The sequence below is a fragment of the Saccharomycopsis crataegensis genome, assembly GCF_037102585.1.
Source record: "Saccharomycopsis crataegensis DNA, jcf7180000000074, whole genome shotgun sequence".
Lineage (NCBI taxonomy): Eukaryota > Fungi > Ascomycota > Saccharomycetes > Ascoideales > Saccharomycopsidaceae > Saccharomycopsis > Saccharomycopsis crataegensis.
The window spans coordinates 3,306-28,657 of record NW_027043821.1 but is presented as its reverse complement, the minus strand read 5'-3'; the positions used below and the strand labels follow the sequence as shown (position 1 = coordinate 28,657).

General features: G+C 35.3%; 14 protein-coding genes across 14 annotated transcripts; 7 read left to right on the top strand and 7 right to left on the bottom strand. All coding sequences in view use genetic code 12, as the record gives it.

Moving 5' to 3' along the window:
* Positions 1–282: 282 nt before the first annotated feature.
* DASC09_018630 (uncharacterized protein) lies at positions 283–2,127 on the top strand (the record flags this gene model as incomplete). The annotated part of the gene is made up of 1 exon (XM_064995466.1): positions 283–2,127. The coding sequence occupies one exon, from the start codon at positions 283–285 to the stop codon at positions 2,125–2,127; it is 1,845 nt and encodes a 614-aa protein (XP_064851538.1).
* A 116-nt stretch (positions 2,128–2,243) lies between these two features.
* Positions 2,244–3,494, bottom strand: DASC09_018620 (uncharacterized protein; the record flags this gene model as incomplete). The annotated part of the gene is made up of 1 exon (XM_064995465.1): positions 2,244–3,494. One exon carries the CDS (start codon positions 3,492–3,494, stop codon positions 2,244–2,246), a length of 1,251 nt encoding a protein of 416 aa, XP_064851537.1.
* Positions 3,495–3,926: 432 nt separating this feature from the next.
* Positions 3,927–5,348, bottom strand: DASC09_018610 (purine-nucleoside phosphorylase; the record flags this gene model as incomplete). Its single annotated transcript, XM_064995464.1, has 1 exon — positions 3,927–5,348. The coding sequence occupies one exon, from the start codon at positions 5,346–5,348 to the stop codon at positions 3,927–3,929; it is 1,422 nt and encodes a 473-aa protein (XP_064851536.1).
* A 1,153-nt stretch (positions 5,349–6,501) lies between these two features.
* Positions 6,502–7,874, top strand: EMP46 (Emp46p; the record flags this gene model as incomplete). The annotated part of the gene is made up of 2 exons (XM_064995463.1): positions 6,502–6,637; positions 6,700–7,874. 2 exons carry the CDS (start codon positions 6,502–6,504, stop codon positions 7,872–7,874), a joined length of 1,311 nt encoding a protein of 436 aa, XP_064851535.1.
* A 421-nt stretch (positions 7,875–8,295) lies between these two features.
* DASC09_018590 (complex I NDUFA5 subunit family protein) lies at positions 8,296–8,811 on the top strand (the record flags this gene model as incomplete). The annotated part of the gene is made up of 2 exons (XM_064995462.1): positions 8,296–8,636; positions 8,748–8,811. The coding sequence occupies 2 exons, from the start codon at positions 8,296–8,298 to the stop codon at positions 8,809–8,811; spliced, it is 405 nt and encodes a 134-aa protein (XP_064851534.1).
* Positions 8,812–9,374: 563 nt separating this feature from the next.
* DASC09_018580 (S-adenosylmethionine-dependent methyltransferase) lies at positions 9,375–10,659 on the bottom strand (the record flags this gene model as incomplete). Its single annotated transcript, XM_064995461.1, has 2 exons — positions 9,375–10,548; positions 10,610–10,659. 2 exons carry the CDS (start codon positions 10,657–10,659, stop codon positions 9,375–9,377), a joined length of 1,224 nt encoding a protein of 407 aa, XP_064851533.1.
* Positions 10,660–10,888: 229 nt separating this feature from the next.
* Positions 10,889–11,854, top strand: BMT6 (25S rRNA (uracil2843-N3)-methyltransferase; the record flags this gene model as incomplete). The annotated part of the gene is made up of 1 exon (XM_064995460.1): positions 10,889–11,854. The coding sequence occupies one exon, from the start codon at positions 10,889–10,891 to the stop codon at positions 11,852–11,854; it is 966 nt and encodes a 321-aa protein (XP_064851532.1).
* Positions 11,855–12,155: 301 nt separating this feature from the next.
* On the bottom strand, positions 12,156–12,344 carry DASC09_018560 (uncharacterized protein; the record flags this gene model as incomplete). Its single annotated transcript, XM_064995459.1, has 1 exon — positions 12,156–12,344. The coding sequence occupies one exon, from the start codon at positions 12,342–12,344 to the stop codon at positions 12,156–12,158; it is 189 nt and encodes a 62-aa protein (XP_064851531.1).
* A 927-nt stretch (positions 12,345–13,271) lies between these two features.
* SEC4 (Rab family GTPase SEC4) lies at positions 13,272–13,889 on the bottom strand (the record flags this gene model as incomplete). The annotated part of the gene is made up of 1 exon (XM_064995458.1): positions 13,272–13,889. The coding sequence occupies one exon, from the start codon at positions 13,887–13,889 to the stop codon at positions 13,272–13,274; it is 618 nt and encodes a 205-aa protein (XP_064851530.1).
* Positions 13,890–14,437: 548 nt separating this feature from the next.
* Positions 14,438–15,047, top strand: EMA19 (Ema19p; the record flags this gene model as incomplete). Its single annotated transcript, XM_064995457.1, has 2 exons — positions 14,438–14,705; positions 14,779–15,047. 2 exons carry the CDS (start codon positions 14,438–14,440, stop codon positions 15,045–15,047), a joined length of 537 nt encoding a protein of 178 aa, XP_064851529.1.
* Positions 15,048–15,284: 237 nt separating this feature from the next.
* Positions 15,285–15,673, bottom strand: ACB1 (long-chain fatty acid transporter ACB1; the record flags this gene model as incomplete). Its single annotated transcript, XM_064995456.1, has 2 exons — positions 15,285–15,518; positions 15,647–15,673. The coding sequence occupies 2 exons, from the start codon at positions 15,671–15,673 to the stop codon at positions 15,285–15,287; spliced, it is 261 nt and encodes an 86-aa protein (XP_064851528.1).
* Positions 15,674–18,430: 2,757 nt separating this feature from the next.
* DASC09_018520 (CFEM domain-containing protein) lies at positions 18,431–19,090 on the bottom strand (the record flags this gene model as incomplete). The annotated part of the gene is made up of 1 exon (XM_064995455.1): positions 18,431–19,090. The coding sequence occupies one exon, from the start codon at positions 19,088–19,090 to the stop codon at positions 18,431–18,433; it is 660 nt and encodes a 219-aa protein (XP_064851527.1).
* A 481-nt stretch (positions 19,091–19,571) lies between these two features.
* DASC09_018510 (ferric reductase family protein) lies at positions 19,572–21,566 on the top strand (the record flags this gene model as incomplete). Its single annotated transcript, XM_064995454.1, has 1 exon — positions 19,572–21,566. The coding sequence occupies one exon, from the start codon at positions 19,572–19,574 to the stop codon at positions 21,564–21,566; it is 1,995 nt and encodes a 664-aa protein (XP_064851526.1).
* A 2,064-nt stretch (positions 21,567–23,630) lies between these two features.
* Positions 23,631–24,449, top strand: DASC09_018500 (uncharacterized protein; the record flags this gene model as incomplete). Its single annotated transcript, XM_064995453.1, has 2 exons — positions 23,631–23,822; positions 23,886–24,449. 2 exons carry the CDS (start codon positions 23,631–23,633, stop codon positions 24,447–24,449), a joined length of 756 nt encoding a protein of 251 aa, XP_064851525.1.
* Between the last annotated feature and the right edge of the window lie 903 nt (positions 24,450–25,352).

The following is a 25,352-nucleotide window of genomic DNA, read 5'->3' as shown; positions in this document are numbered from 1 at the left end:
TTTCCTATTTTTATTTTATAGTTAAGTTCCTCGTTTTTCTCTATAGAACAACAGTTCTGACAATAATATATTTTCATTTTGCGTTCTATAATTTCCAGTATGGACATGCGGCCCTGGCACACTCTTTTTTCCTGACTTTTTTTTTTTTTTTTTATACTGCGTTATTTGTCTCCTTCTCTATTTTGCAGATATTTACCATCATCAATAATCTCTGGGACACCAGGTGTACTTGGTATAATTGTCTCCCAAAATTTTCGTAAAACAGCAGAGAGATAGTGAATCATGGAAGACGTCGATTCCCAAATTAAATCCTTGGATAACGCAAATGCGCTTCTCGTATCCAATACGGAGTTGTTGCCACAGATATTACCGCAAATACTATCAATTCTACTAAATAATCAAGAAATAAAGTTATTGAACTGGTGCCTTGGATTCATTTCAAACCTATTATGCTTTGGGTGTGCGTTTGATATTGCTTTGAGGAAACAAACTTCGATAACAATTTGTGATACATTCGTGGTCTTGGTATCTGATTCACAGTACTTGAAAAACAAGTTACTAATAACACAGCATCCAATGCTTCTCAAGAAATTTATTAATATTTCTATCGATTTATTGGAACTTTCTTTCTCCAATGTTGTGGATGAAGATATTGATGATGAAAAATCAAAGGACTTGTGGATTAATATGGGGAAGATCAAGCTGTTTTTAATGTTCCAATGGAATCAGAAAGTTCCTTTAGCTCCCCTTACAGAAATTGATGAGGATGACGAGCTGATGGTGAAGAATATCAGTACAAAGTTGTCACTATTGAAGTTTTTTTTCAAAATTATCGAAATTCAAGCAGAAATGCCCCAGGATCCTCGTAAACGTAGACAGCGAACTATTCCTAAGGTTTGCAACGATTTACAGAAGCTTTCCACTGCTTTGATACAAGATGGCACTTTTGCAGGTGAACAGCTATTCGACATGACACAGGAATCAGAGGATATGTTAAAATTCGTAATGGGTTTGGTGGTGTATAAGAAGAATATTAGTTGTCAAATCCTCTCTGCAATATCATTCCTACTAATTAAGTTGCTTCAGAAAAGATCTAACTACGTCCGTTTAGTTACACCGGCATTAATAGATGTGTCATTTGATGATAATTTTCCCGTGGAAAAGGAAATGTTTACATTGAATTCTGGAAATGCCAAAGATAATTTCTATCGATTGAAGTTCAAGCTTCACAAAAGATTTTCCAATAGAGCCCTCAAGATTTTGATCGATTATTTATTTAAAAATAACCATTTGAATCCTTACGTTCAAAAAGAGAAAATGCTATCCGAAATGAACGAATTTGAAAAGCTATCACTGAGGTATTTGGATAAAATTAATCACTTATTAATGATTCAAAATGAAGAAAGAACCAACAAGAATCTCTTAACAGACCTTCCCCATGATTACTTCAAACACATAATTCATAAAGTTCAGCAGAAACAGCTGAAATCACACGAACAAGATGATGACTACGTGGTAGAGCCCGAAACAGAGTTAATCGATTCGTACAGCTCATTGTTTGAAAGTGTTAATGATAATCCGAAATTTAAGTTTGATTTGTCGACCATCCCGAATAATATTCTTGTCAATTTAGTTTTGCTTTCCTTAGATAGAGCTGGTACTTCTGAATTAATTCATAAATTAGACTCAATCGGGGATAGATATGTTGATATTATGGAAAAAGCGGAAAAATTCCCCCAGATACAGGAAAACGTTATTACAGATGGTGTTCCTAAAAATTATAATACCATTAATGGCGCTACTGTGAACTCTTACGGAAAAGGAAATTACAAGAGAATAGCTGCGAATATCAAGGAAGACTTTAAAATATCCAAAAAAAGTAACGCCAACTACACCAGGAAGAATAATAAGAAAAAGGTAAAATTCACACCGTTGCAACAACACACCAGAGTCAAAAAAACAGAAGGACAAGGCAATACAGGCCACGGTGCTGATGATGAAGATGGTGACGATGACTATAGCCCAAGTTTTATTGATGACTATAATGAAATCAATGATTCAAAATCTGCAAAAACAGAAGTTAAAAATGAAAATAATGATGAGTACGATCCAACCGAATTTTATTAGTATATAACTACAAATTGCCTTCAATTTTTCATGGATAGATTTTTTTTTCTTTTTTTTTTTGAGGGGGGTAGTGTTTGAATCAAGTTTTCAACTCACCCTTTTGTAGAGGTAGTGTGTCAAGTTTTTTTCCAAAACTCGGAAAGCCTGTCTAATACCTGTTCCTCAGAGAGTTCAATACTACCGATAAAACAGTTATTCAGAGGATTCCACTTCTTCTTCTGCTTCTTTGCTGGTGAGTAAAAATGTTCGATAAGGTCATCATCAATGGTGAACTTGTATTTACCGTTCTTGAAAGTTACATTTTCTACTTCCTGCACAAAATCATGTTTGCCATTTGTTGCAGCTGCCTTTTGAATCTGCTCTGTGGTTGAGCCCAAATTCAGATTTAATCTTTTCCATTCCTCAAAATCGTAAATCAAATCATAGTTCTTGCAGTAAAAATTCAATCTAGCCTCCGGGTTCAACAACTTGAGCAAAATCAATAACGTATAATAACTATCATTGGCACCATTATGCAAGTAAAGACCAGGAATATTCAATTTCTTTAACATGTAAGTCAAGTTAGATTTTTTCATTATCAGGGTTTCAAATGTCATTTTCCAGATTTTTCCAATATCAATAACTGGAATATTGGATGGAATTGTATACCCAAAAAATTGAGATAGAAACAATTCATCAGAATAAAACGATTGGCCCACAATAGCGAAAGGTGGAGGATTATCAAAATCATAAGTCTTTGATGTAGCCAGTGGGTCCCCATAACGATGGAATATTTCATTCAAAAGCTTGGGGATCGAATGTTTAGGTACTATATATGAAGCCCCATTAATGTGTCTATTTTTGTTGTTTGGCACAAATCTACCATTTGTCTTGTTTTCATACTCTTTAACGATGAAATGCAAATTTAAAAAGTCAGGAATGATAGCGTTTTTCTGCTTATTGAAATCAAGAATGGATATACCAACTTCAAGTGGAATATCATTCCCATGTTCAAAAGCTTCCAAGTCTATGGCAATAAAAACTGTTTGGCGATTATGAAGCCAATTCAACCAAGCTTTTAATTTTTGATATTGATCTTTGTTATACGTCTTTTTGATAGCACTGTAGAATGCAAGCTTTTTATCGATTTGTTGAAGAGAATTATCAAGCATCTCCTGGGGCAATGAAAGCTCCTGCTGCTTTGAATATTTGGATACTTCTTTTCCAATATCTGATGAGTCTTGCAGCGATTTATTTTGAATTTGTGATGGTGTTAAGTTGTCTGATAGCAAGGTAACCTTCTCAAGACTAACACTGAAGTATCTCACAGGCTTTGCACCTAGTAGCGCGGTACTTATAAGCCTGTTTCTGGCTCTATGAAGAATCATTTGTTCCTTGCAAGTGATCTACTACTCTGAAATGCTTAACGATACAAATGTATCAAACTTGTACATATATATATATATATTTTTTCTCCGAGAGACACCATTTGCACGGGACGTTATCAAATGTGGGTAAATTCCAACAATAGTCCTTTGAAGAACCTGAAAAAGCCTGTGAAGATATATCTACATAATCTAAATACGATATAATGGCAGTGATTAGGATTAACTTTAGTATTAGAAAATGTGGTCGTGCTGACCAAAGTAGTATTAATAATGGGTAAACATAATTAAATGGATGGCTTCATGAATATTGAAGGCTATCAAGAGAAATAACACTCTAGCAATAAATGCGGAGCCAAAAAAGAAGAAAGGGTATTATGATATTATACAAACAACAAGATATTAAGATAAAAATAACGAAGAAAAAAAAAATGCTCAAGCTTCTGGTTCAGTAATGGCACCTGGACCAAAGTTTGGAGTACCACCCAAAGTACCAAAAACGTCGCCCAAGTACTCATCAGTTTTAAAAGCACCGACGCTATACAAAGTGTCCCAGTTTTCCAAAACATCCTCAATGAATGGCAAACCGGCTCTGTAAATGTTTTCGATTGAGACATAAGAACCACCCTGGGAAACATTGTTGAAGAAGTTGATGGCATCATCGTCATATTTTGGTGGAGCTCTGGCGAAATCAGAGATAGTTCTCATAACAACAACTCTTGAAAAATCAGCAAGACCGAATAAGTGAGCTCTCATAATGGCTTCCATACTGGCGTTATCTTCTTGAGCAGTGGCACAGAAAGTAGCAGAACCATTGGTCATGGTGTGAGTCAAGTTGCTGAAGTAGGAAGTCAAAATGTCACCAAACCAGTAAGTATCGGAGGTAACACCATCACACTTAACAACAGCAGGAGCTTGGTTGGCTGGAGCGTAGTCGTATAATTCTCTGAAGGCAACGTTCTTTGCAGTGCCGACGCTAAGAGTAACATTAGAAGCCAATTCAAAGGCTCTGTCTCTTAATTTACCGTTAACACGGAAAACTTCGGTACCGTACCAACTTCCTGGGTATGCATCTGGTTCATAGGAGTCGTATGGGAAGTAACCGGTGGTCCAGTTGTACTTCTCTGGAATTTCACGTGAATCAACTTCATATTCAAGGCCAACTTGAACAACGTATTCAGCAAAAGTGGCTGAACCCAAAGTGACTTGTGAAGGGTCACCACCAGCGATACCAGCAATCAAGAAGTAAGTTTCGGAGAGGTCAAAGAGAGGGGACAACATCAAAGCGGTAACAGAGGCAGCAGCATTAATTTCTGATTCACCGGTGATGAATTGACAAATACTGTAGTTGGTAACACAATGTACGTGTGGGAAAAGTGGAGAAAGACCTGGAACGGTAATGTTGTGGGCAAAATCCAACTTTTCGTACCAGATAGTTTCATAGTGAAACATAGAAATGATGAACGCCTTTGGCTTAATGGCATTTGGGTTCTTGTATAAACCGTATTCATTAATAGGTGAATCAGTTGATGAACATTCGGAAGCACTACTGGAAGCTGAGATGGAGATTGGAGGAGCTGGGCTGACAGCAGAGATTGCAGCAGAGGTCACATCAGCAGCAGAAACAGAGCTAGAACCAGCGGCAGAAGCAGAAGATTCTGAGCTAGCTTTAGAAACGGAACCAGCTGTAGGGTAAATGGTAGTCAATTTAGAGACGGTGGTAGTGAGACTGATGGTAGTGAGACTTTCAGTTGTAGCGTTTGTGAAGTTGAAAGAATCTCTTCTGTTCAATTGCAAAACGTTTTCAACTGGATTGGCGGAGGCAATCGCAGCCAACAAAAAGTAGGCGAACTTCATTTTGGAAATAAGAGATATCTAAACGACAATGGTAGACTGAGGAATCTATTGACATTACTGAATAACTGGTAGAACAGGGTATATTTGTATTATTTTTTTTGTAAGATAAACATATAAGACTCTAAAGGCAGGATCCTGCATGACGGAAATGTAGAACAAAAGCATGCTGCAGGAAAAGAAATTTTTTTTTCTTTTCAGTTAAGATACAGAGTTTATTCTTTTTCTGTTTTTCCTTATGTATGTTTTTACTGGGGGATAGTTAGTAGATATTTTGATTTACTGATGAATATTGTTTAATTCTCTTTGTGAACCCCAGGTTTCCCGGTAAAAATCTTTTTGGCTGCTGATAACAGCGAAAATCTCAAGCCCAGACCAGAAAGGGCTTGTCTACAAACCCCTTTTGGGGTTTCTACCCCCTTTTGGGGGGTAGCAAAACCAAAAACAGATTGTGAGTCGATAGCCATACACCCAAAGATAGACCAAATTGGGACACCCTTCCTGTCCATAGCGAGCAGGCAATTGTCGGCAGTAAGAGATAGTATGTATATATAACTTAAAAGATTTATTCAACACATTAACTGCACCGTTGCAATCATTCAGCTTGCTGGGGTATGATAAGCAAGTGAGACAGCTTTTATCGAATCAAGAAGATACGATCATTTTCATGCTCCCAGCACAGGCAAGACAAAGAAGGGCACTGGAGGGGAGATCTGTTATCTTCATGATTTAAATTATGAGGTAATATCCCGAACTGGTCGATTTGCCATTCCTAAAACGGGAGGTGTGGCTGCTTCCGCGGAAGTTATCGATTTGTGGTTTGCATTATATGGCATTGAAGAGGGCGCTATTACTTCTCCGAGATCAACAAAAATATCCGGTTAGTATTGCCATCAATATTCCTCGAAGCTATAGATCTATTCTATTTGTGATGTACATATGTATGTACGTAAATACATTCACTGTAATATTATGTCTTATGGGACCTGTTATCAGATATAGGAGGTAAATTGTATCCACGTGATACCTCACGTGAACGTGCAAACAAAATTCTGAACAGATCACACACAAAAAAAAGCATCTCAAAAAAAATCCAACCAATATTAGGTAGTAGAGTAGTTTTGCTTGACTTAATTCAAGGAACACCCTAAACAGCATGTTGCTTTCCAAAATAGTTTCCACGCTCGTGCTTCTTACACTGTCATTGGCACACGAGGCTGATGAAGTGCCTGTTGATACTGGCTTGTCTCTTCCAAAGTTGGTAGAGTTGACCAATACTAAACAGTTGTCAAGTAAGTGACCATCGAATATTGCGTTACATAATGAAAATAAGCTATTAACCAAATTTTTTTAGACTGGGAATCAAGAGGTAGCACCTCTCTAGATGGTGGGAGATTACTTTTAACTCCAGAATCTTCCTCTGGGAGATATGAAGGTTCTATTTGGAATAAGAATTACAGATTGTCCAAGAAATCATTTTCCATAGACTTGACTTTTAGAGCCACTGGTTCGGATGGAAAGACTGGTAATGGGTTTGTCTTTTGGATTTTAAATGATTCTCAAGGTAATGTTGATAAATTGGTCCGTACTGATACAACAATGTACGGGGGACCTTCAAAGTTCGATGGGTTAGCAATAGTTGTTGATAGTAATGGCCCATTGGGATCAACACTACGTGGTTATGCTAACGATAACTCTAAAGAGTTTGATGTTACAAACCCAGAATTTTTCAAACAGGAGTTTGGGAAATGTATTATCGGATATCAAGACTCCCAAGTTCCCGCCACTCTTAGAATTAGTTACGACGATATCTTCAGCCAATTCAAAGTTTCGATTGATAATAAGATCTGTTTTGAAACTAATCAATTTAAAGTATCTGAGTCAGATTTAGATTTTATCATTGGTGCTAGTGCTGCCAGTGGGAAATACGATAAACAAGAGGCTTTTGAAATTTTCAAACTCAATGTATACGATACGATTATACCAACTGAACAAGAGTATGACCATGTCGAGTTAGCAGCACAGCCAATAATTATCACTAAGAACGTGGATGGTGTGGTGACCAGTAGAACTACAGGAGTTCCTAAAGCATCACAAGAACAACCTGACAACACAGTTCCAGATAATGTCAACCAAGAATCAATCAACAGAATTCTTAATAAACTCACTGCCTTTGATGCTCAGATATCTAAAAAATTATCTGACACTATGGACAAACAGAATACTGAGAATTCTAATTTGCACAGACAAATTGAACAATTGACTTCACAAAACGATATTTTGGAAAAGTACTTGAAAGAAGTCGACCGTAAATTACACTCTCTTGTTATGGGCGAGGAAAACAAAAAACAAGAAAAGGAAACTTTCAGACTTGCAACTTTGCAGAAAGACGAACTTAATAAAGACTCTACCGAAAAATTGTTCAAAACTATTAAGACATTCATTTATTTGTTATTGGTATTGATTTGTGTCTTGGGTACCTTTATTTACCGTCTCAGAAGTGATATCAAGCATGCTAAGTTACTATGAGGTGGTTTAATAATAAGATCATTCACTCTTTTTTCATGATATGTTTGATGAACGATTTCATTTCATTCTACTTTTTTTTTCGTGTCATTATATGTGCTTCTCACGTATGTTGACACTTACGATTCCTTACACCATGACATCATTTCACATTGTATTTGTTTCTATATGTACACTTTATCAACTAAGAGTTTGAGTTACATTTTCTCTATAATAAAATGTTGTAGGAGACGTATGCACCCCCTAAAGTCTGCAAGTGATCGATGCTCGGGGTATATGGCCGGGTATGCTTTAGTGATGGACCAATAATTGAAAATTCAAATAATCCAAATTTTAATAATGCAAAAGGCGTACTTAAAAAAAAAAAAAGTAGTGTGTCAACGTATTGTTATATAAAGAGAAACACCAAATAATCACAAGAAATATGAGATACTATCCTTATTTAAGAAATGCTCAAAAAGTGTTGGTGAAATCCGCTAAAGGAAATCCAACCGGTTTGGCAGGGTTGTTGCAACATCCAAATCCTAGACCAGCCCTTATTACTCTTTACAATGTCACATTAGATACCCTAAATACCAAGTTCCCTGAATACTCGGTTTACAGACAAGCCACTGAAGGTTTCACCAAACAAAGATTGGCTGTGGTTGAAAGCAATGAGGTTGTTGAAGATATTGAAAAGAAGATTGGGGGTGGCTTGATCGAAGAATTGATTGTTCAAGCCAACGAGGAATTGGAATTGGCTAATAAATTGGCTGAATGGAAATGGTAGGTATTGTTTCTTTTTCATTTTCTTTTTTTCTTTTTTTCACTTTAAGAGAAGTTTCAAATTGATACTTTATTATGGAGAGTATAAGATTACTAACTATATGGTACTAGTTGGGAGGAATTGGAAGAAAAACCACTTGAAGACCAATGGACTTATTTCGGGAAAAAGATCTAAATACAACATAATTGAAACCAGTGCAACTATTTTCTCATGATTTGTCATCTATCATTTTGTTATTACTAAATATACTGAATAAAATTCTATTGAAAATGGACATTGTTATTTTTATTTGGCTTGCAGAGGTATCGCGCATACTCTTTCTAGACAACTTAAACTAAAACCACGATGGTAATTGATATGACTTTTCAATTTGGTAAGAGAAGTGGTTTTTGACGTTCTCTACTCTTTTTTTTTTTTTTTTTTTTAGTTTTATAACTAGCCTGTTCCTTATTCTAGCATATGTCATTCTACTACATACTTCATCAGTGATCATTGGAAATGTATATTATTATCTTTTGTTTTATCTGCTATTTTGTTCCTGTTACTCTAATCAATAATTACTGTAGGCAGTGGTGATGTGGCTTCAAAACAATAAATACTTTCACACTGGCAAATTAGGAACTTGAGCCATCATGAAACAGTGTTAGTTTGAAGGCGTTCCGTGGAATTAATTTTGATGCAAATTGATAAAAGGATTCATCATGACCCTACAAAACATAAAGAGGTCGCCTAAAGCATCATAGTTTCTGGGCTACCCAAAACTCGCAATCATATACCCACTTCCCTAAAGATTGGGGATTTGCGCCATATGTAGATTTGATCCCCGATTCTCTCTTTACAAACTTGAATCCAATTTCCTTGATTAGGTCTATCAAGTCTTCTAATGATAATTCTAAACCTTCCATGGGCACATGCACCTCCTCATCCTCCACAATAACATTGGTCGAATCACCATCATCTTCAAAATGCCATAACAACGGTCCAAAATTTATCCAATGACCCCCGGGCTTAAGGGTATTGTGAATGGAATATAAGTATTCGATAATGTTTATAGCAGTATCAAGGAAAAAGCATGTGACTACTGAATCAAATCTAGATTTATTTTCCTCCCTGATTCTTATAGAATCGTTGGATATGGAATAGAAGTTTGATTGTTGAATTTTGGTGTTCGGCCCGTAAATATCAACAAACGACCCAGTGGTGATGGACATCAAATTTTCGACATTCAATTGGGGGTTTTCTTGATGTAATATAATCAACTCGTTGATGGGATTGATGTCGGGAACAGTGATACTCCTCACTTGTTTTGATCTTGAAGGTGAAAGAGAGAATTTATGAATAAAAGGGTAGAGCTTTATGAGCTTGGTTTGATTATTATTTGTTTGGAAGGGTATCTTATTGAGAAAAAAATTAGACGCCAATAGCATGTGAAATGAAACCTCGTTACCTTGGCACAGATATCCTTTTAAAATTATCTCTAATATTAATCGCCCTAATCCAGCTCCAGGAACCAAAATCCTTAATTGTGATTTCTGTTCAATGGTTAAATCCTGATACAATTCCTCTAAACTTTCTATGATCCTCCCAAAACTAATATGTCTCTCTTCACGGCATTCAGTACTCCATTCTCGTGAGATTTGGGTCAATAAAGACCTTGTTTTTTGTGTATCGGAGGGTTTGCAAACATACCAATATTTTGGGTCTAGTGGAGCATTCCAATCACCCGCAACTTGTTGGCCGAGTTGCTGGAAGAAAATGCTATTTAATTCAATACATTCAGAAACTTTATCGAGATGGTTTTCAAACCACGGAAGCATTTTCTGCTGTTCGGGTAATAAGGTGGCGAATTTACTTCTTTTTGGGAGAATCAAGTCATTTATCGCCCATTTTCCATAGTCATTGAATGATGATCTGTTGCAATGTTAGTAACCAATATGGATAGTGGGCAATGACGATGAGTCAAGTTCCATACAAAACTGATGTAAGAGCACTGTACTCTTCTATTCTCTGTTGAGGAGACATTAGAAATCATAAGTATCTTATTGTTTTTGGTTGCTTCTGTCAGATGGCATCTAGAAAAGATAACAAAAACATTACAGAAAAAAAAGTCTAATCTGAATAGATCCGTATTGTTGGTGTAGCATTGTTTTTTTTTTTTTTATGGCTTTCGAGAAGATAATTTTACAAATTGCACAGTGGAATTTCAAACTCCTAAGATTATGATACTGTTCAGCTTCTGGAGGTGAATAATATGTCAGGTAATAAAAGTAAAATGAACCAACAGGGCAAGGGTGGAAAAGAAGAAGGAAAATCAAGCATTGTTCCTTTTGATGATATCAAAACAAAAACAGGTCAAGAAATTCTCGATTTATTCGAAGTGGTTTTCAAAGACCAGTTACAATCAGAACAGTTATATGATCAAATTCAGCTTATAAAGCAGCAGCTATATGAGAGAAATTATTTGGAGGCATTTGGAGATGGTACAAGAAACAAATTTTACATGGCTAGGTGGTCACCTAGTCGGGCGTTAGCTTATGCGTCGATTTTTTCATATCTTGAAGAAGTTTATCACTTATTGACAAGTATCAAAACCAGTGAGGATAATTTGGTGAATTGTTTGAGTATTGGAGGTGGAGCAGGGGGGGAGTTTGTTGGAATAGCTTCTGTTTTTTCGCGAATGATGGAAAACCTGGCAAACATTGGTTCTAAGAAGGTAAAGGTAAATATCGTGGATATTTCTGATTGGCATGACGGTTTAAAGGATATCTTTGGATATATTGATACAAATTGGTTGGTTGGAAGTTCTGATTTGAGTTATACATTTGATAAAAGAGATATTTTGCAAATGGGTGTTGAGGAATTGGGATTGGCTAGTCAAAACTTTATAACCCTGTTGTTCACCACCAATGAACTTTTCAGAGAGAACAAAGTTGAGGCAATTCGCTTTTTACAAAAATTGAATAAATATTGCATCAAAGGATGTTATTTTTTGATAGTTGAGTCAGCAGGATCATTTTCCCATATTGATATCGGATCCAAAACATTTCCAATACAGTTTCTTATTGACACAATCTTGACAGGTAAACCTGGTGAAGATGGAAGCTGGGAACTCATAAACCGTGATGATAGTTGTTGGTTTAGAATTGAAAAGCATTTAAATTATAGCATGAAGTTGGAAAATATGAGATTTTTCTATCGCTTATATAGAAAGTGTTGATAGGATCTTTAGTTCAATATCCCAAAGCTTTTTAGAACAGCTACACATGATATGGAACACGGACACTAGTTTAAATAAATTGTATAAATTAGATGCTATGATAAAAAAAATAAAACCAGACTATATGCTTAGAAAAAAAAATCTTTGAGTGAGCATGGATTCCAGAATCCACAAGCGAAAATAAAAAACATTAAAGAAAAAACATTAAACAGGTCATAAAAGCAGAGTGCTGAATCAGATGAAATGCATGATCCCCGAGAATAGAATAGCAGCAGCTTATCATCATAAAAGCAATTCGCAATTACATAGATGACAAGATGGTGGTAACACCGAGGAAACCGGCAAAGATCGCGATGATTTTCCAGTTGTCTTGACCATTAATTTTAACAGCATTAGCACTAGAAGAGGAAGTGGAGTTGGAAGCAGAGGTGGAGTTTGAACCGGCAACGTTTTGGGTTTGAACAAGAGAGACACTGGTAGTACTGGCCATTTTAGATTATTTGTATAGTGGAGAGTAGGGAGTTGGTAAAAGAATTATTTTAGAGAGTGATGATTAGGACATCTAATTCAATTTCAAAGTTAAGGGGAGGGGGAGAGCTTTATTTATAATAAAATTAATAAGATATATATACGGGGGATTCGGAGGGTGAATTTTCTATTTTTATTTCATTGTTATTTTGGCACAAAAAGGTACAGGGACACAAGGGGGTGGAGCGCGCGCGTCTCGGGTTGAATTTGTTCGTGTAAGTGTGTTTATTTTTATTTACATTTGTCCGCATTTGCTTACACGGAGCAGAAATGTTTTTCTTCGTGGATCCATATTTACCGAGTAAGATAGTCAACCACCGTATTTGTGGCTGTATATTCAAAGTCTGTCATTTGTCACCTCAATAATCAATTTTTGGTTGACGTGCTAACTTTTTTGGTTATTGTTGTATTCACTTCCTGACTACATAGCTTACAATAACAGTAAACGTTCTAGATTTCAATAAATAATGAATTATAAAAATAATAATAATAATAACAAAGAAAAAGATAAATAAGCAAAAGTCAATAAATTAAAAAGAAAATGAGGTACCTCGAAAAAAAAAAAAAATATGATTATAATAATAATGTGGACATACATACAAACTGTCGACATCATTAATATTCTTGAAACATACTAATAAATAATAGAGAAAAACAACCTTGCGGTAAAAATAAAAATAAATAAATAAATTATACAAACTGTTGGTTAGATAGAGATAATTATATATATATATATATATAAACATATATATATAATTGGACACATTGAAAGACGGACACGAAAATAATAAATCCAGCAAAGCAACTCCAACCACATGCTTTACTTTGCCCGTTTTTCAGATTTTTTTTTGTTCTTTTCTAGGTTATCTTTTCTTTTCTTCTTTGTTCTTTAACAACATCCAGCCTTGGCACCAGCAGCCTTATTGACGTTAAGAGATCCTCTACCATCATTGTTCAATTGATCTTGAGACACCTTATCTTGGATTAATGTGGCTAATTGGAAAAAGATTTCATCAACATTTTCGTTAGTTTTGGCACTAGCTTCTATAAATGGAATGTTCAATTCTTTAGCCAAGCTTTCACCTTGTTGTTTAGTAATAGCTCTATTATCAGTTTCATCGGACTTGTTACCAACCAACATTAATTGGGCGTCGTCATTGGCATGTTGGTTAACGGTTGAAAACCAAGTTCTGACATTGGCAAAAGTTCTTTCATCAGTAACATCGTAAACCAAAATAATACCCATAGCACCTCTATAATAGGCAGTTGTAATGGTTCTGAAACGTTCTTGACCAGCAGTGTCCCAAACTTGTAACTTAATTCTTTTACCGTTAACTTCGATAGTTCTAATTTTGAAATCAATACCAATGGTAGTGATAAAACTTGGATTGAATTTATCTTCAACAAATCTAAGCAATAAACAAGATTTTCCAACACCGGAGTCTCCAACTAATAATAATTTCATGATCATATCATATGATCTAGATGGGGTTCTTGCGCCAGACATTATTAGATATTTTGTATTATCCTGATTATTTCCGTTTTTGTAAGATGAGAATATCTATGGGTAATATGTGATGATCTGAACTTTAGATTTCAAAATGCAAAAGTCCTTTTTCTTTCTTCTTCGTTGACGAGGTCTTTCCTTGGTGATATTATAAAAAACAAAAAAACACACAGCTAATGATGCTCGGATGATAGGAGTGAATCTTCAGATAAAACGAGTATAATAAGCGACGGTATTGAAGGAAATGTAAGAACCTTAATATGAAAAAACAGTTCAGTCCTTAAATATAATGGGTGGTGTTATAATTGAAGAATCTACTTGTGAGAGATGATGATGTGGGATTATCGATGAGGTGTTTGATGTTGGTTTTATTTTTGTCTTTTGTCTCTTTTTTTTTCTTGGTGATACAAAGTGCCTCCCACTACAAACTATATTGTATTACCCGGATGTGTAACAGTCACACGTGATTATTGTTCTCTATTTCTTTATTTCTCACAAATCCCCCTGTATCCTGGAACTGAACACAACTTCTAACTGTCAAACACATCATGACTGTCTCGAGTAACCCCAAATTGGACACCTTCTATCTCTTGTATTTCCTTATACACATTCCAATAACAGTTCTCGTTGATAGTGCCTTAGTAATTCCTCCGGCTTATCGTTTGGCTATCCAAACAAAGGTGTTGAACTTTCATATCAGTGAGAACAAGGATTTCATCTTGTTATTGGCTCCTTCATGGTTGAAGGTTGCCGGTTTTGTCGAGCTAATTTTCCAACTTCCGGTGTTTTTCATAGGCATTTATGCTTTGTGGAATGGTAAGTCTTCATATATAATGCGCCCAATAAAACTACGATGATAAGTTTCCTAACATTTATCAAAAATAAATAGACATCAAGAAATTCTATCCATTGTTGATGACCTACGGCTTTAATGCGTCTTTAACCACCCTATTTTGTCTTTATGATATCTATATTTACAATAATGGATCAAGTGATCTCTTGGGATTCACCATTACTCAATCGGATAGATTAAAGTTATTCTGGGTTTATTTCCCAACATTTCTTATTCCATTGGTTATGTTCATTGATCTCACGATTAGAATTACCAAAATGTTATCCAATTATCAAGAATTGCAATCCCAGAAGAAAGAAAATTGAACTTTAGCAAAATCAACAAAACTATGCCTACTACAAACACAATTTACAAAATTTACCAAAATAAAACAAAAAAAAAGCAAAAGATCAAAAATATAAAGGAAACAATCCTCTAAGGTGTACATTTACTACCATATTGTGAAAAATATCTTGGGAAGAGAAGAACTAAAATTAAAGCAACACAAATAAATAAAGAAAATAAAATCCATCACATCTCTCTTCATTAAAATAAGGGTAAACCTAATTGTATTTAGCAATCAAGTTTGTGACCAATTCAATGTATTGCTTTTCAGCATCTTCTTGGCTGGTACCCTTTAATTTGTCCCATGAAGCCCACTTGTATTTACCTTTGAAATCAAAAGCACCTGGCTTGGTGGTAGTGTTGTCCCCAACAGTAGCTTGCTTGAACAAACCATACAATTCCAATAATTCATCATCAGTTGGCTTTTGAGTCAAGTTCTTGACAGCTTCAGCCTATTTGGGGTTAGTTATATTACATTTCTCCAAAACTTGAGTAAAACTCATTTAAATGTAATTCCCAATACTAGTAAACACAATACAGATTGTGAAAAGTCACTTCACGAATATGAAATGAAACATACTTTTTCATTGAATTCGGCGGACACCATATTTTTTTCTTTTTGATTTTACTAGGTACTTTGTAAGTTTGCAATATGTGATTAGATGTGATGAGATCAACGTTTACTGATCCAAAAATCCAACAAATTTATTCGAAGGCAAAATGTTGTGTGAGAGAGCGAAAAAGATTACCGGGAAGGAAACGTGACTATATTCAGTGACCGGAGTGGTGTTAGTAACGACGCCATTTGACTTCATTCTACGATGAGCTGTTTTTTTAGAAATAGGCATCCACAAAACAGAGATGTAGATATATGTAGTATGAAACTGTTTTACTTAAAAACTAAATTAATCGGGCCTCTTTGTGTGGGTACAATGTGGCATGAAATATCCATATATGTAACGTTATTGCATTTTGTACCATATACCACCAGTATTGTTCATTCATTACCTAATCAATTGCCTTATCTTATTCCTTATCTTATTCCTTATCTCATAACTACGATTCTTGACTACTTATCTATTTAAAGAGGTACTAAACCCATCATTCCCTATATATTATTTTAATAAAAAATTAAGTTAATATTACAGGACAGTAGTAAGGACAAACAGCACGACACCTAGTAACCTTAAACCAATAATGGCTGTAAATATAATCTTGATAGCAACGACTACAAATATTTATTAGCAGAGATCTAATGATCTGGTTCCTAGTATAAGACCTACAGACCCCTTGAAAATCAAGCTATTGGAGCTTGCACTTTACTTAAAGCTACATTTCAACAAACAATTTTCGTATTATTCGACAGGGAAACATTAGTAGATAGTGAATCCGGAGAGGTCTCGCTTATGTTATCATTAACTGGATTATTTCTGGACATCTTAATTCAATAGTTTTATGATTATTGTTACAATATTCAGACTAGGGGCTATATAGTCGTTATTGACTTATTATATTCATAGCTCCCCTTAGACCTTTCGGTAAGATACTTATCTCCCCTTACACCTTTCGGTAAGATACTTATCTCTATATACTTTTCTATATACTTTTCTATATAATAATTATTGTTGCTAACTATAAATGATATCCCCTTCTTATGTTTCGGGTTAACATTAGAAAGCAGATCAAAACAGGAACCTTGAAAACATATACCTCAAGGCTCGGTATAAAAATTTTCCTATTTTATTATTGCCAATACTTTACTTTACAAGATGGACATTTTTTGTTAAATTAGTTGAAGAAAACTTCCAACAGCCACAAATTGAAGATTTTCCTATTTTCCTGAGTGAGAAAGGTAAAATTGCCCACAAGAAGTTGCGCCACGCGGTGGCGGGCAATGAAGATGTTGCGACAGCTACCCAGAAAATGCTGCTATAATTTGCCCTAGGAGCACCACCGGTCAATCTTCAAGACCCCCCGAATTCAATGTATAACGACCCTTTCATGACCGCTGATCTACACATATAGCTAGATAAATGCAGCGAGTTTGTAAGGGGCAAAAAAATGGTTGTTAGCAGAGTGCAGCGAGAGCGCAATGGTCAATATGAGCAGCTAATGAAGGAGTATTTGAGATCTGAGAAGTGGAATACACCTGCTGGAGCGTTGTGCGTTCACTGGATCCACCATACAAAGGTGTGCGTTTGGGTGAATCTGCAAAAAAAAAGAAAAGTGCGGGAATCGACTGCAAAAAGTATGTATATGTAAATAGCGGGCGTTGGTGAAGTATTTGGTATCAAAAATAGGTTAATTCGTGGTGCTGGTGCCCATAATTTTGGCTTGAAGATTTCGACTTGTGCGTTGCGAGGATTTTCTGATGTGCAATCCAAGGAGCGGATATCGGAGGGTGCGAGCACCCCGTGAAAATATGTGCCATAGCGGCGTTTCTTTGGCGGTGCGATGTGCATTCCTTGGAATTACCTGCGGCAATAGCCCGTGCAGTTGGTGCGCTGTATGGTCGAGCAAGTAATATAGGCATTTAATTCATGCAAATTTTGGGTGAGGGATATATTTTTGATGTTATTGTGTTCAGGAAAGTGTATATTTTTGATATTGGTTGTGGAAACGGAGCTTGTGGAAAAAAGAATTCCAAATTTGTCGAGAAATCATGTAAATTTCAGATTTGATGAAGTTTGAGATGGCACTAGTGAAATAGGTGATAATGTACGATTTATTTCATGAATTTTGATTATTATTTTTTGAGAGGTATACAGTTATTTAGAGCAGAATATTTGAAAAATATATGTCTAATAATATTCAAGATGTCTATCTAAATTGATGTGTAATTTGGAATATTGTAGAGCGATGAACGCGAGAAGTTTGGCATGCGATCGATGTGATTGTCAGATATTTCAGTGCGTGAATTTTGTTATGTGAGTGCCATAAGGAATATTTGAAGGGTGTTGTTTGTATCTATTAATTTTAGAAAATCGTTCAGTAATATTATATTTTTTTGAGGAAGTATTATTTTGTAATAAATACCTAGCTATACGGTCGCGCAATCTGGAGAAATGCCATACATCGCAGCACAACCAGGAGACATTTTTAAATGATGAATATTTGGTGGAAATGGCTAGTAAAGATGGTGTTGGAATCTGGAGAGAATGCTGAGCAAAAATATATAATTTTATCTGAAAAATAATATAATGTCGTATAGATAATTTTATAGAAAATAAAGGTAAAATACTTTTTTTCATAAGTATCAAATAATAAGAAAATATAGAGATTTTTTCAGGAAAAAGGAAAACGTTATTAAGCAAAAATAAAACTGTGTTAAGAAAAAGAAAGGGGGTATGGTGATGATTAATAATTAACAAAGATATGAAATAAAAATCAAGAGGAGATAGCCCAAAACACAAGGAGTGCTAGTAAACCCTGATGAAGCACCGTTATTTTCTGTAGGTTTACTATTCGTACTGGTGGAATCAGAAGCAGAAGCCAGCACAGCAGAACTAATAGTTGAAGAGTTGTGGCTTAAGGCAGATGATATAGTGGATGAAGCCTCATAAGTATTGGTGATAGTGCTGGGGATAGTACTGGGGATAGTACTGGCTGAAGAACTGCTAGTGATATCAGCAGTTATAGCAGCATTAGCAGTACCTTTAGCCAATAATATTTGAGTGGAGGCAGATGCTGGTATCATCCAAGTTTTCGCACCAGCAGAGTTACACAAGGAAATAGCCAATGAAGTAGCAGACACAACATCACTACCTGAACATTTTGAAGCAAAGCAATCAGCAACTTCACCTGACCATTGAGGCATAACGCAGAAACATCCTGTATCCCAGTAAGGACATGGAGTATTATCTGTATCAAATTTTACACACTCTTTGGCGCAATCCGGTAAGTTTGAGTAAATTGGGTCAGCAAAACCGTTAATGGAAGCCGTTTTCGAAATCAGTGGATAAGTGGACCAATTGTCAGCACTGACAAGCGTCAAAATTATAGTAATGAGAAATAGGGAGAGCATATTTAAATAATCTGTGTATTTTTTGTTTTGTTATGGATCCTGAAATCGTTAATAATAATAAATATTGAACGAAAATACGGGATTGAAAATAATATATTGATTCTACCGAAATTTTAACCCAATATTATATAAATAATCTTTCAAAGAGAACTACGAATAGTTAATGAATAACAGTAAAATTAATACACCCGAGGGTGTGCTTTAACAGAAATTAGACAGTTAATCTTATAATATACATAGATCTGCAAATGCATGCTATAGATCGATGCATTAGAACTTAAAGATGCATAGCACCCACAATTCAATAAAAGAAAATTTAAGATTTAAAATTTTCTTTTTTTTTTAATTTCTCAGTCACTGCCTCTCAGTATGAGAGAATATATTATATGAATTTTGTCCCATGTATTTCAATCTTCAAAATATGGGAACAGCTAAAAAAAAAAAAAGGAAAAAAAAAAAAGCATTCAGAAAAACATTCAAAATGACCATTCCATATAAAGAGCAGTACTATGTTGAGCAAAAGAGAAATTCTAAATTTGAATGGTTGAGCTTTGCTATTCCTTTTATAATATTAATCTTTCATGGTATTATAATTCATTGGATACCATATTACTTGAGAAACAAAAGGGATAATAATGGTCTCACCAACAAGGGATATTTCAAATTCCTTAAATTCCTGAAGTTCTTGGGTTCTAGTATCGCTATTCCAACTCCGTGGAGGAAGAATATAAAAAATATTTATATTCAGCCATCCTTGCACTTAGGATACTGGATTTATTTTTTGTTGTTGGTCATATTCTCATTTGCACAAACTGCAGACATTACTTACATTCCTCGCCATTATGTGATTGGCAAAAGATTGGGGAAATTGGCGACCGGCCAAACAACATCTTTGTTCCTATTTTTAGTCAAGAACGATTTTCTTTCTTCCATTACTGCTGTGCAGCCTGAAAGATTAATTAGATTCCACATTTGGGTCGGTAGGACCTGTTGGTTGTTGGCTACAATGCACCTTTATCTTTGTGCTTCATATTGGCTTGACATGGGTATCACAATCATGATCTATATCCCGCCTCAATACTTTGGAATGATTTCCTATGCCTCATGCTCATTATTAACTTGGGCTTCATTTAGATTTATCAGAAAACTATCTTTTGAATTTTTTTTGATTCAACATAGAGTGCTTTCTGCATTGATGATGTTATTTTTGATTTTCCACAACAGTTCCAGTAGATTGGGTGCCATTATTTCGGTACATTTATTGGTCTTAGACAAAATAGTTAGCATGGTATTAGGAATGATTCAGAAAGCAAAATCCCCATCCATGATGATATCTAAAGTTGAGGTATTTGATGAGGAAACAGTCATGGTCACTATTCCAATGCATATAACAAAGGAGAGAGAATGCGAGGCTTGGTGGTCTTACATCATTCCTCAATTTGGCACCTGGAAAGCTGGTCAATACATTATGCTCAATATAAATTCAATTAGCTTAGGTCAATGGCATCCATTCACAATCTGCTCATTGCCTTCTTCAGGTAAAATAAAACTCTTGATTAGAAAGAAAAAAGGGTTTACAAGAAAGCTTCTCAAAAAAGCTATTGTACCAGAAGATGGTTCACTGAAACATTCTCCAAAGACAACAAAGATTCAAAATTTGAAGCTCCTGGTGGAAGCGAAAATCATCCCTTCAGTCACTCCGATATATAATAATATAAAAGGGTTTTTAAAATTAGGAAAATCCTCCGCAAATAAACATTTTGAATTTGAAGAAAATTCTATTACCTTCCAAGCTAGTATACAAGGTCCATACGGGGCAAATTTCCAAAAGCTAATTACATTCGATTCAGTATTATTCATGTGTGCCGGAAGCGGTGGCTCTGTTGCTTTCCCGATTTGTTGTGATTTGTTGCGGGAAATTCAAAGAAGAGACTCTATTGGAGATTTTGGATATAGACCACTCAACCCAGTTGTCAACCTTTTATGGTCAGTGAAAAAAGAGGCTAATATAATATGGTATAAGCATATTATTGACGAGCTAATACCTTTTTTGCGAAATGGGAAACTCAGTCTTACTATTCACATAACCTCTGCAAATAATGAAATTAACATTCCAAAAGATTGTGATTCTTTAATTGATAATTCATCTAAAGAATATGGAAATAACACTAGTCAAATAAGCGATATTACCTATCCCAAGGTGGTTATAGAGAAGACCAAAGAAGCCATTGAGTTTTTGAAGTTTATTAAGGAAACAGGATTGGTTGATATCCAATATCTGAGAATTGATATCAAGAGCAATATTGCCAGCAGCACAAATTCTGTTATCAAAAAGTCTACTTCATCGTCACAAAAATGTTTGGCGGTAGTAGGTTGTGGGCCAGCAGAAATGACTAATATTATGAAACAAGAATGTCAGAAAAACATAAGAATAAAGGACTCTCCGGATATATACTGTTTTTTTGAGTCTTTCTGACTTTATTTCTCCCCAAATTTGTTAGTATCCCAAATATCTTTGCCATAAAGTTTTTGTTAAATTAGTTGATAATTAGAAATATATATCAAACATATATGTCATTGATATTCATCCGCAATGATTTCTAAGAAAAAAAAGTTTTTGAGCTAGCTTTGTTTTCTATTAATGATTGTATTCCCTTTATTAATGTTTTCATAAATGAATTTTTAGATTTTTAAATAGCAAAATGTTAGTCTTCCTGTAGTACAGACCTTACACCGGGAAGTTAGAAATTAATGATTATGAGTAGTTACAAGTTAGATTGGGGGCTGGATAGAATCTTTGTGTGTCGTTTATTCCAGCTTAGGGTCCAGTCAAAATCGGATCCTCTCAAGCGCAGCTCCTCCTCCTACCAGTGGTACGATATTATGCATCTATATAAAATTATTTAAATCTCTGAAGATCAACCTTCTCTAGTATCAGGATAACTCTGATTGGCTGACTATTCGTACTTATCAATCCTTAGACTCGAATCGTCGTGTGTAACCACTCTCAGGTAGTGCAGTTAGTATTGAAATTTCATTAGAACTGACAATAATTCCACTACTTTTGTAGCTTTTAACGATCAATAGTTTCCACTATAATGTATATATAATCATCAAGACTCACAACTAAATTCCTGTTTATATATTGTTAAAAGTTTGCATTTACTTTATACTTATCACTATTGTTACATTAATATCTATAAACCGACATTTAGTTTTCCGTGTATCCCAATCATGAGTCCTGAAACTATACCAACCTTCAACGAAGCTATTAGCAAGTTGGCTCTAATTGCAACTCACCATAAAGCCAACGACAACCCTATATTCGTCACTATCGAGAAGTTTAACGAACTCAAAGATATGGTCTTCAGCATGTCGACCATGATTAAAACCTCCGCCAGCGACCATCCTGTAACCGAACCAGTTCAACATTATCTTCTATTATTCTTATTTTAGAGGTCACGCTTAAACTTTTACACAGTATTTATACTTACTTTAACAATTTATTTTATTTCATTCGATAGAACCATTAGTAGGTCGAATTACGATATAAGACTCTCAATCCGTCGATTAACATGGGACGAAGCTTATGTTAGAGATTTCTAACAATTTCTATTTCACATGTGAAGATAAGGAACCTGTCAAAAGAAACCTGAATCTGCTTCATTTTCACAAATTTATAGATGCGTTAAACCTACATACAACAAACACCCTAATTAAAGCCTAATCTATTCCATCTATGGCCTCTATGGCCCACCGTAACTTTCGAATATGTGAACTTTTTTTGTTTGTTTTGGCTCCTCTGATCTCAGCCGTAACCATGTTGCGAAGTTTCATTATCTCTTTGTTAATTTATTCCTAACTCTTCTTTGATAATCTGATAACTGACTTTCTTTTTAGCCTAATTATTAGTAGATATTTTATTTATCACCCCCACTATGTGCCATGCAAAAAAAAAAAAAAACTGCATATGTATATGCATGTACCTTAACATGTTTGAAATGCCATCCGGGGTGAAAAGATAGTGATGTGCTTGTAGAATACATAATAAAGGATGAGTAATATAGAAGCGCACTTACTAATATTCTCTATTGATTTGTCTGCTCTACCTATTTTAGAATAGATTGGAAATAGAGCACCAAGAAAGTCAATATATTCCTTACGGTTCAACAGAAGTTTTGCTGAATTCGGCTTCTAACCATTCTTTCTATTCCCTAACGATCAATTTCATACAATTCACCATAATCTGTTTCTCAGACACAATAAAGTTTATTATGCTTTTTACCCTTTTTTTTTTGAATTTTCTTCAGACATAGGCTTAAAATGGAAATATACCGAAACTTAGAGACTGGGGTGGATATTAAAAATGGCTAAAAAATGAAAGCGCTTTGGGAGGTGTGTTTTTTTGTGTTTTTCTTTTCTAGTCAAATATAAAATAGCGAATCCTCCTCATGTAGATCTAGACAGGCTATTAGTTATAAATTGATCATTGCAAATTATTTATTAATTCCTTTGAAACAAAATCTCCAATCAATTAAAAATGTTGTTTCATAGAGTTGCTATTGTTCTCACTACCATTGCTTCCAAAGCCTATGCTGTGGCTGCTCCAGAAAAACAATTGTTCGCTTTGGCTCAAAATATGAATATGCCAAATAGTCTCTTGGATTCTGTCTTTGCCATTGAAAAGAGAGATGCCGCATCTTATAATTGTCACGCGTTATGTGGTAACATGGTATGTGGTTTCTCTATTTATGTATTATCATAACTTAATTTTCAATTACTAACATAAAAATAGATTTCTGCGGCCGAAGGGTGTTCTTCTGGTGGCTCATATGATACCGACTGCTACTGTTCTACTGGAATTTTCGCTGAAAACTTGAGTGGTTGTTTGAGTTGTGGTTGGTGTTTGTGGGAGTACTACTCACCATACTTGGAAGCCCCATTGGGTTCTTGTGGTGAGCCAACTACGCCAACTGGTACTTTGTGTGCTGCCACGTCTAGCAGTGTCTCTTTTGAAGCATCTTCTGAAAGCATCTCCGTCACTTCCTCTAGTGAAACGTCTTCTGAATCTTCCTCAACCGAAACTTCTTCTGAAACCATCTCCGTCACTTCCTCTAGTGAAACGTCTTCTGAATCTTCCTCAACCGAAACTTCTTCTGCTGAAATCACTAACTCTGCAAAAAATACCTCCGAAGACCCAACCACTGTCGGAGAAGCTAGCTCATCTTCCAGTGATATTTCTTCTTCTTCTTCTTCTGTTTCTGTATCCTCATTTCAAGGAGGCGCTGGCATGATTTCCTCTGGATCTTTCTTGGGTGGTGGTATCGCTTTGGCAGCCGGTGTCATTGCTCTTATTTAAGGTTGTTTGTGAATTGATCGAAACCATGTAATGATCTAGACACTTTTTTACTTTTCTTTCTCTTTCTTTCTTTTTATTGTTCTTATCTTTTCTTCTCTCTTCTTTATTTAACTCCATTCCTTATCTCGGACAACCTTCTTATCTCCGACTACCTTTTTATTTCCCTTTGAGTTCCTTTTTAGGTAAGTCTTACTTTCTTTTCTCACCTATAAAAAGCTTAATTCATCTATTCCTTTTAGTTTTTATTCTTCTTTAATATACTTTAACTACTATGTTACCCAAACAAACCATTACATGGAGGTCGTACCAAAACGCTATCGCTTACTTCAAACCGTCGTTAACTACCGCAGAGGAATCCTTTACATATAGCTAGATAAAGGCAGCCAGAGCGCAATCGCATACAGTGTTTTCATTTTTTATTCGTACCACCCACCGGAAATGTTCATACCAGTGGCAAAAAATAATTCATACCGACCCCCGGTATTTTTCGTACCACCGCAGCGGGATTTATTCAGACCATCTAAGAAAAATAGTTCATACTATTGCACTTCAATTATTCATACCAACAGTATATAAAATTCATATTAATTCCTTTCTTTTTTTAAGTGACTGGCTCTATAAGCCTCTAAGCTACTCAGTTTAATCAAATTATACTCATTTTTTCCATAATTCTGTGCTACTTTCTATAAAACCGGATATCTATAATAATATTAATAGTAGCACGTGATTACGGTTTTCAAGAAATGGGAACGAATGTATGGTAGGAGCTGTTCTCCATTTAAGATGATGAATTCCCACTTTTGACACCTAGGGATACAGACGCGCAATCTGGAGAAATGCAATACATTGCAGCACAACCAGGAGACATTTTTAAATGATGAATATTTAGTGGACATGGCTAGT